Consider the following 10,702-nt stretch of genomic DNA (forward strand, 5'->3'; position numbering starts at 1 on the left):
TCCCTGGCTAATTTCCCTAACATTTGGTCTCGTGACGAATTGGAACTAAGGACTGTGGCCTAAAAAGGAAGTTTCATTCTTAAAATACAAATGGTCGCTTTATTCAGAGGAAGTATGGAAGCTGTTGGTTATTGGTAGACTTTTCAGGAAATCAATCGTTTGTGACATCTCCAACTGACTGCATAATTTGTTTGTTTGTTACAATTTTGAAAACTGGAAGAGCAAAATCAAACTCAAAAATCAGAAATCAACCATGATTGTTGCTGCAGAATCCACAGAATCTTTGACAACTCCAATGCTTGGAGGCAGTGGCCAGCCATTAAGTCAACAAGCATATATCCGAGGGAAAAAGAGAAGGAAGTTTCCAGGGTTTTGCATTTTGGTCTCAGTCGTATTGGAGCGTCTGGCATACTACAGCCTTCTTGGAAATTTGGTAGTTTATTTGACTACTGTTTTGAACTGGAATTCAGCTTCAACACTCGCAACGACCCTCCTCTTTACTGGCTTTACGTGGATATCTTGTTTCATTGGTGGAATGTCAGGCGATGTAGTGTATGGTCGAATGAACACAATATGTTTAGGCCTTGTTCTCTACTTCATAGGATATCTGTGCCTCCCTTTTATCACATTTGTTGTAAAGCCCGGTAGTGATGGGTCGTCTCCGTTTATTGTTCTTTGGCTTTTTGCTGCCTTAATTTTAATCTCGATCGGTGAAGGATGCTTTAAGTCAAATATGTCCCCTTTTGGGGCAGATCAAGTTGACAACGAAAATAAAAACAAATTTTTCAACTTTTATTATTGGGCAATTAACATAGGATCATTCCTTGGATTTGGACCTGTTGTGTATCTGCAAGAGAAAAAGAATTTCATATATGGGCATGCCTTGCCTGCTGGATGTCTACTTCTGGCATTGACTTTCTTCATGTTACCAAGATCAGTAGGCTACATTAGCAACCCACCTGCTCCAAACATAATAAAGAAGATTTTCCAAATCATAAGGGAAGCGAGAAGAAACAGAAAGAAGACACCAGCTCAAAGGTAACACTCTGGCTTATAGCAATAGAGAAAAATTATGGGGTTTAGGGAGCATCGGATGTTTTTTGTATATTTGGTAGAAGGACAAGGAAAATTCACATTGTTAGCCCCACCACTTACAGAGTTCATTTTCTGCTGGTGAAAATGCACATTGTAGTAGTAACTCAGTAACCATTATAAAATATGTGCCATAAACGTATAATGATATAAGTATGGTACACATATTATCTTAACATGTCTTTTGTAAACATGCATGTGGATCTCAAGTTCTGATTGTGCATCAGCCTTGTGATATTCAACTTTCATTGCCTGCTTGCAACGTCAAATGAGGGCTGAGAGAAATTAGATGTGACAATAAATGTTATACAGACATAATCAGGGGTAGTGCTACTGCTGATGCAGGGAGAATTTTTCTGATAAGGAAGAAAAGAGTGCCAAAACTCCCTATTGATAATCCAAAATGCAAAGTTTGCCTCTGATGCAGGCAAGGAATTTCCAGCTACATGGAGAGAACTGGGCAGATTCTGCCTGAAATCTATGTGGGTTTTGCATGGGTTTTTAAATTGTTTTTTTTTTGTATTTGTTGCTACCTAGCATCCGAAGGTAGATTTTAGGACACTCAGAAGCTATGCTTATTGAGCAGTGTCCTGGTCCTTCCTCTCGATGTGACCACACCTCGTGATTCCTACACCTAGAATTTCAGAGAGCTTGCGACTCTCCTCCCTCTGGGTGAAAGTTTGGTCATGCCAGGGACTCGAACCACGAACCCTTGGGTCTGTAGTCAGCGCCTCTAACAACGGAGCCATCCTCGCACCTCGCATTCTTGGTATTGTTGATATTGTGTTGTTCACAAGAGAACTAGCCAGAAATGATATGTTTGAATGATGGTATGTTTGAATAATTCAATTCGAGATATAGTCAGATGCATATAGATTAGATACATGAAGGAAATGTGCATGGGTCAATTAATTGCACCAAAGATTTTGTTTGGATGCATATATGGTCTAACATTTCCTGTGAAGGCCATGTTGCAGATACTGGTCATTTATTCAAGCATTTTGGAGTTTGATCTACTTACCAACATTTTTTATTCTTGCTGAAGGCAAAAAGTTAGAAGGATATTTTTCTCAGATAGAAGAAAAAAATTCAAATTTAAATTTGACAAGATGTACTTGTGTAAACATATTTCTTGTCATCATTGCTTATTCAAAAAGCCAAACCTCTTTGATGTTGGGAAAACCTTTTGACTCAATTTTATTGGTTTAAGGGGTCTGGGCTAGTTGGCATGGCATGAACAGCCAAGCAATCAGTTCCAGGGGTGGTGAATATTTTCTTCCTACTATGCAACTTTTGAAGGAAATCTAAAGATATACCCAAGTAAGTTATTCTCTGAGGTAAACATTTTCTATATTGTAGCCCATCAGAGTACACTGGTAGTGGATGCTATGAAGATTATGTTCCAATTAAACATTGGCTAGACAGAGCAAAGGCAAAGTATGGTGGTTCATATCTAGAAGCAGATGTTGATGAAGTCAAGGTTTTTCTTCGAATGCTTCCTATATTTGGGTTCTTGATCATCTACTGTATCTTATACTATCAGGTAGACTGAATTTTTCCATTGATTTGTTCAGTACATGAATATATTTATTCATTTGTTTATTAGTTTGTTCTATAAAATGTTTAAATGACAGTATATAAATTCAAAGAAAACACTTTTATAAGAGCTGTAACTTTTGATTCATCAGTAATAACTTTGCGAAATCAGAGGAGCCTACTTTTCAACCTTAATTACAATGTAAACAATAGAAACATAAGGGAAACCTGCCTAATGCAATATATATTGTTAAATATGCATCTATATTGTTTGGTGTATTGAACAGGACAGTTCTTAGTTGCAACTTATAGTTTAATGCAATAATAAAACCCAGATCAGCAACTTAAACCCTTCCTCTTTATACACCAAAGTGCATACAGCTCAGCCAGTACACTACCCAGGAGCATGGTGGCCCACCGGGACTCGGGAAATTTCCAAGTAGGCCCCTTGAAACTTTTCAGGAGGGCCCCTTGGATTTTTCTTACTTTTAAGCTTTTATATTAATGTAGCATCAGATTTGTGAGAAAAATTAAGTAAAGTAAGGCCCCAAGCTGCCTCCATGACACTTCATTCCAACATATTATAAGTGATGACAACAACAACAAAATCAGCAACATAATGGTGAGCCCCTAAAATCTTGACTTTCTTGGCCCATCAAAATAACCACCATGCCCCTGACACTACCAACACTATATGGCACCCCATAATTTCAAGCCCTGTATGTTAAATGAACAGTAATTTTCATTAAATAATTGTATGTTGTCTTATATTATGCAAGGCATATCTAAGTCAAGCATTAAGCCATAAATCAAAATTTTACCAAAGAACAGTTATTACTTACCTAGATCTGGAATGACACTCCAGATACTGAACTAGAAGACCTGACTGTAATTGAATGTTTTTTTTTCATTCTTTTTTGTAGACCAATAGCACCTTTATTATGCAAGGAATGCACTTGGATGTTTCCATTGTCAAGAATTTTCCAGTTCCAGTCGCTTGGCTGGCAATCACAAACATTATTTTTGTGCTTGTGTTCTTGCCAATTATTAGCAAAGGACTTTTCCCATGCCTGAAAAAATTCAATTTAGAGCCATCTTACTTCACAAAGATTATGATTGGTGAGTTGAGCTGTTCATATATCTATTGATCATATCAAATGATGTCTTGAAGTGCATTTGATAGTGATTTTGTTTGTGTTCATGTAAACATTTTTTTATTTTGGTGCGTTTTTATGTATATATGTGTGAATAAATCTTTTCATAGTGTGTAACTTTCAGTTAGAGTCAAAAAAATTTTTGTGCTCATTTACTGGTTATCTTAGAAGAAAAACCACAAGCCCTCCTTTTTCTTGGTTTGAGGTATCTTCTAGTATACTTTGCTTGGCAACTTTGAAATCTGGTGATTCTGTCTCTAACATGATGAACTGGAGAGAAAATACTGAGTTTAGCTCAGTTTGTACCATGAAAAAGATTTAATTGTCTTCTTTCTTCTACCCTACCACTTTTAGCACATCTGAAACTTGATATGCTTTTTGATATGAACAAAGAAGATGATGATTATTATTGTTAGATATGTAAGCATAAATCAGTCATCTTGAAACACAACTCTTTTTATCCAACATCCATTGTAACTCGTACTCAAGCACACAACACAACAACAACATAACATCCCCCTCGGAATAAGAAAATACAATAGTGTCCAAAAAATTTTTCAGTTAATGCCAATCTTGTCGCCATATGTAAGTTTAAATCAGTCATCTCGAAACACACCTCTTTTCATCCAGCCACCATCGTAACTCATACTCAAGCACACAACACAACAACAACATAACCATTATGTTGATTTTCTAACTTGGAAAAGAAGCAAGTTGAAGAATGAAAATTACCCTGTTGGAAAATTCTCGACTATAAATAGCTTTTTCACAAAAATTTCACCATGCTCCTCATCAAGTCTTGATATAGATTAGAAAATCTCAGTCTACCTTCCCTAACGAATCTTCAAATTGTCAAAATTCGTTTTATTCTCAAGGCTAGAGTAGCTGAGCTGAAGCAAGTGTCCTCTCAAAGTTGTTTTAAAAAGCAATTTAGTGGATCGTTTCAATCTACACCATGTTGCCCAAGATATTTTCCTTCTAATAATAGCGGATTGCATAATTGTCTGGATGGGAGGGTTGGAAAAGAATGTTTAACTAGTAGCAATGACAAGCAGGCTGGTTAATGCACGAGGCTTAAGCCATCGCCAGATAGGTAACTTGCCACCTTCCTACATCCTGTTGTTATCAATGGACATCCTGCTGTCATCAGGCACTTTCTTTATGCATAGATCATATATGTAACTCATTTTATCTTTGCTTCACTTTTTGTAGGTATGTTTATTGCATCATTAGCAATGCTCTCTGCTGCAATCTTGGATAAGGAACGATGCTCCGAGTCCACCATGGTGTTTAATAAAATTAGCAGGTACAATGTCACTGGAAGAAAAGTCACAATCTTTGCTCAAGTAGCACAGTTTGGCCTTATGGGAATCAGTGAAATATTTGTAATGATAACAGGTGATTATACTCACGATTTTTCAAGAAAATAAATATTCATGAAGAAATTTCATGACCAAAGAAAAGTAATTTATCTTGCAATTTCTTTTTCCTAGTTATTTAGTTGATTATAATTTATTTGAAAAAATTTTGTAACACCTCCGCTCTGTACCATTGAAGCACCTACACTTGGTCTTCCTAATGTTAAGGTCACGAATCCCCTGCTTTTGACCTTGTGTTTTATTTAACTCAAATATTCAATAAACTCTTCTCGTTGCAGGTTTAGAATTTGCATATTGCCAGGCACCTAAGAGACTGCAAGCTTTAGTTACCGGATTGTTTTTCATTGCAAATGGTATTGGCAGCTTATTGGGCTCTTTACTGTTTGAGCTTTATGCTGTGGGAATGCCAGGTCATTTGGACGTAGATATGTCTGAACATAAAAAAATTGGGGATTTGAAAGGTCGGCTAGACTATTTCTTCTATGGATTGGCGGCTTTGAACTTTGTAAACTTGCTCTGTTTTGCAAGATACACTAAGAAGCTCGACATAAAGGAGAAGAAATCGTCACAATCCGTTAATGAATTTTTAAGGTCCAATTTGCTTAGGACTCCTCAAAAAACTTGACTTGGAACAGTGTGCCAATGGACTTGCTGTTCTGTTTCGTTTTGGTCACAGGCTTTTTTGCAGTGAAACTTATAGTTAAAGTAGTCCATGCAACATGATTTTGTTAGTTTATTTTGTCAATGTATTTTTGATAATATTTAAAAATGAGGCTCTTGATTAAAGGCAATCGACATATACTGAAGTGGGTAAAGCAATTGTCAAGAGAAAGTTTGCCAATCAATAAGAGTGATACATCCCACGTGGTTATTAATTGATAGCCAATGGTTGATTGACAAATGACAAGCCACTTAAGTACTGTCGATTTCCTTTAATGTTCTTCACATGAATGATTTGAGTAACGTTACCTGTGGAATGATACGCACGTATAAATGAAATAAGTCATATACTGAGGTAATATACATTGTATATAAAAGGAATAATCGTTTGCCTTCAAAGAATATATTTTTTATGAGATTGTTTTATTAGAGAATACAAATTCAAAATTATGCATCACCCACAGCTGATTTCCTACGTTACATTACCCTGATACAAATTCTAAACATGAATCTTTAGAAACTTGAAAATGGAAATGAAAAGTTTGAAGAGCAGTAGGAAGTAGGAAGGGTTTGTGCAAGGATAAAAATGTGCGTGTACAATGAGCAAAAAACTCTATTTACAATTCAAGCGTATCATCCAATAGGATTGCAGTATGATACTCTAAATCCAATCTACCCATTGACGTAAACGAACAATGCAATCAGACTAAGCCCCTTATTGCACCTAACAAGAGATAAGAGAACCCTAAGGCAAAAATGTTATAATGCCTCAATGTCTCGTTATTTTTAGATCCTCGAACTTATCTTTGCACAAATACTTCAAAGCTCTTAGAGTGCCATTTCATTGATTCTTCACTTGCACTCTAAATTCATTTTATAGTGTAAGGCGCTTTAAATTCTAGTTAAATCTTTGCTTTCTGCAAGCCAACGGGTGATTGTAAATCCACAGCATCCACGTACATTTGTATCATAGCAAGAGAAATTTGAAAGTTTGCACTACCCTTTGACAGATAAACTTTGATGAAAATTTTGAAAAGGAAACCTGCGGTTAATCCTTTCTTTCAAGCTTTTAGATAAGTTATGATTGCAAAATTCTTTAAGACTGAACTACAACTGAATGCAGATTGCACGAACCTGCTCCTTCTGTACCCTTAATAACAATGTCAATTTTATATAAACGGATACGCCAGGGCTTTTTTTGGAAGGTGTCAGTTGCTTAAGAGCAAGGACCGCGATGAAAATGGGATAGTATTATTTGCCCGTTATTTGGTAGTTTCCATTTTTGGATGAAAAAAATTTTTCAGCTGAAAAATCAATCTCTAAGGCCTTTAAATGTAATGACATTGCAGAGATGCTTAGATAGGAGCAGCCTCAAGCACAACCCATGTTCTCCATTTACTCCTTTATTGGAATCACGAGGAAAGAGTTCCAAGAATCCAAACTTAGCGTACATACTCAATGATTACCCAATAAGTTTTGTACATTGTATATCTAATTGATTCTTGATTAGTGCCAGGGGTGGATATATGTTCATATTTTGGGATTTGGAAAAGGGTTTCACCGCACTATACCCCCCCTTTTTGACATGTATTTGACATGAATCCCCCCTTTTTGTATTATGGTCGCTTGTGATAACGTATCTTTATTTTTTTGCGTCGAGTTGCGTTTATTGTAAATGCTGAAAAATTGTTGATTAAATCACAAAATTTATATTAAAAAGCAAAGCTTAACAAATTAAGTTCCGCGTTACTTTCTTATATGTAAAGCAAAGTGCTGCAGGCACCCCGTTTGTTTTGCCTTTGAGTACACCACTGCCAGGCCTTAGACAATTTTTCTATGGAACAAAATTATCCTTAGCTTTGGTCTGAACTTTTTCCAAAGCTTTTTATATACCACTTTAATAACTTATTTCTACCATCCTTTGCTGAAATTATGTGACAAGTCGGCAATACTCTATAAGAACTAGGTAATGTTTGTCGCAGCCCAATGTATTTATTTTTTGAATAACTTGAGGCTGGTGTGTTCTTACTGTTCTTATTTCAACCCAATGGATTTTCTATAACAACATTGTTTCCAATTCAAAAAGCTCTTCAGATTGGTAACTCGTCGAGCTAAATCAATTCATAGAGTGTTTTATATTCCTAACCCTTTGATTTCTTATGCCTGCTAACTACCTTCAGATGTATTCTATTTACATTATGATTATGAGCAAAATACAGTTCCTGTGAGCTTCTTTTTTCTGATAGCTTCAAACATGAGCTGAATACTCACAACATGATAGAAATTTAGATTTGAAGGAAGTGAGGTACGAGAGAAGTCACTGCCCTGTACTTTCTCTCGGTGTTACTTTTGCTTACTTTTGGGTGATGTTTTTTAGTTTATGATGTGATATGATGTGTTTTTAGTTTTAAAAATGGCTCGTGGGGCCTATAAGAGAGCCATGACTCCAAGGGCCAACGGCTTCGGGCGGAAGAACTCCTGGAAAGAGGGATGGTGCCCCTTAAAATACACTGTAGAGGTGGTTCTGGGGGCCCATCTCTACTATTAGCCCTTTAGTTTGATCTGTGACCATGACAATCAACCCTCAAATTTTGGGATAGTTGGAGGGTCATGGTAGCCAACCTTCTGATAGAAGATGGTACCTGATGATGATGACTTCCATTGTACGAGTGCACAATAGCTGAATTGCGTGCTGCAGCTTCCTTTGAAACTGTGCCAGAAGAGGAAGGCACAGTTTCAAAGGAAGCTGCAGCACGCAATTCGGCTATTGTGCACTCGTACAATGGAAGAAATGGCTTTTGTGGAAATTAGGGTTTCCTATTCGATAAAATTTTCAATTATTAAGCTATTTGATAACGCTGAAACAATCTCCATGAAAATATTCTCAAATAATTGGTTGAATTGCAATTAGTTGTTTTGTCAATAGAACAGTGCCTAGATGGATATATGTCATAAAGAAGCTTTCAAAATCTGTGACGCAGTTAAAATGTTCACCTTCAAAATCTTACTACAGTGATTACAAGCCACTTTTTCTAACTATAAAACTTCAAATGAAACAATAAACTCTAAAGAAACAATAAAGTTTGCGACATCTCTGCATTATCATGAACTATCATGTAATTGAATGCAATTGGTTGTGAACCACTATTATTCACCATGAAGCAGTGTTAATAATCGTGAATCATTGTAAGTGATCGAGAATCATCATGAGTCATAATAAATCTGCGAAGGTCATCGTGGATCAGCTCAAACGATCACGAATCTCTGTAAATCATTATAAATCGGCATACCGTAAAAGCTCTATTAAGCGTCCCCCTCTCTATTGAGCCCTCTCTCTGTGAAGCCAAATTACCACGCCAAAATTTAAAATAAGCCCCCCTCTCTGCTAAGACCCCCGCTTTAGCCTCTGATGTCAAACAAAGAAAACATGCACCATCTAGTGGTTCTGTATGATGATAAGACCACGTGCATTAAATACAGCCCATGCAAAGGTTTTATTGTGCGCCTTAGAATCAAGAGGATACTAATGTTGATTATTTCAAAGAAATTCCATGGCATTGTGGCATTTTCATTATATATATGTTTTATTTTGAATAATTAATAAGCCCTCCTCGCAAATAAGCTCCCCTTTCAAATGAGCCCTCCTTTAGGAATGAAAAAGTAAATAAGCCCCCTCGGGTCTTAATAGAGCTTTAACGGTAAATCAAAACAAATAAGCCCGAAAGATCGTACTCCACCGTCAATGACAATGTCAACGGAAGTAAATTCTCGCCGAGACCCTGTATTCTGATATTTTTTCTTTATAAACATCTTCATAGCAAAGCCCAATCCTTCTTGCTACTGCTCTTTACTGAGCTCATATTACGTACCAGACACCTTCTTCGCACATAGCCTTGGGCCCCTATGTTTTCAAAACCAGTTTGAGGCACCTACATGTGATCAGTCTCGGGCCCACCAATTGGAAAGCAGCACGAAAATCATTAGTCGGTCGACATATTTGGGTATACCGTCTCCTTTTATCATGACTCGGTGCCTTTAATCGTCTACATATATTTAAAATATTAAGAATGTACAACCAGGCAAATGAAATTATCTAAAAGACTTCTATGCTTAAGTGCATCTTTTTGTACAACGCGAAATTGAGTAGAAGTACAGGCAAAATAGATAATTTTGATTCATTTTAGCCAATTTTGAATTGAAAACGACGTTTAAGTAAACGCTGACCGCTGTATTATCATCGCTATATTATTGCCAAACCAATTGATGATACCAGGAAAATATAATCTCCACGAAACAAACAATTTGTATCATTAAATGTGGTTTGCTTTAATTAGTTTATTGCTGCTATCTTTGTGCTAATCTTAAATGATAAATCACGCCATTAAACACGTCCATACTTCTCTTCATATTTTCAATTTCCGGCACCTTTACACTACGTCCTTTAAACCGACTGTATTCGTAAACAAATACATATCAAAATTTCATTCTACATTTTCTACAATAATGTCTCTCTCGGTGTCCTGCTATATCCCGCTTAAGTCACAACATTTAAACCACAAAGTAGGTAGTATATGGTGCTTCAACCCTATCCAGACCGGGCTATTTGAGCTGCTAGAGGACTAAGGAGGGGCTCATTCAGCCCCCCCCCCCACTCTAAAATCGTTGTTCCTTGGTCTATGTTGACAAAAATCACCATAGACATAGCAGAGGTTATGACGTATCATTTTTTAAAAATGGATGTCCAAAAAGAAAAATGACGTCATAATTGTTCAAGAAAAGTACACAAAAATGACGTCATAGTTAAAGTCACGTAAAACACGGCTGAACTTTTGTTCATATTTACTATATTTATTATGAATATAAGAGGTAGCAAGGATTCCA

The 10,702-nt window shown here is 36.5% G+C and overlaps 1 protein-coding gene across 1 annotated transcript; it reads left to right on the plus strand.

Moving 5' to 3' along the window:
• The first annotated feature begins 9 nt into the window (after positions 1–9).
• Positions 10–7,603, plus strand: LOC135683616 (solute carrier family 15 member 4). Its single transcript, XM_065198924.2, has 5 exons — positions 10–1,038; positions 2,452–2,635; positions 3,552–3,747; positions 4,995–5,180; positions 5,440–7,603. Exons 1-5 carry the CDS (start codon positions 254–256, stop codon positions 5,784–5,786), a joined length of 1,698 nt encoding a protein of 565 aa, XP_065054996.2. The 5' UTR covers positions 10–253; the 3' UTR covers positions 5,787–7,603.
• The last annotated feature ends 3,099 nt before the right edge of the window (positions 7,604–10,702 follow it).

Source organism: Rhopilema esculentum, chromosome 7, assembly GCF_057945365.1.
Source record: "Rhopilema esculentum isolate cy_ngs chromosome 7, ASM5794536v1, whole genome shotgun sequence".
NCBI classification, from domain to species: Eukaryota; Metazoa; Cnidaria; class Scyphozoa; order Rhizostomeae; family Rhizostomatidae; genus Rhopilema; species Rhopilema esculentum.

What these genes read in the sequence shown, in the direction of transcription:
- LOC135683616 (XM_065198924.2), top strand. Translation starts at nt 254, where the DNA reads ATGATTGTTGCTGCAGAATCCACAGAATCTTTGACAACTCCAATGCTT. An exon ending in ACTGTATCTTATACTATCAG is followed by an intron (nt 2,636 to 3,551) that starts GTAGACTGAATT and finishes TCTTTTTTGTAG; the next exon opens with ACCAATAGCACCTTTATTAT. An exon ending in CTTCACAAAGATTATGATTG is followed by an intron (nt 3,748 to 4,994) that starts GTGAGTTGAGCT and finishes CACTTTTTGTAG; the next exon opens with GTATGTTTATTGCATCATTA.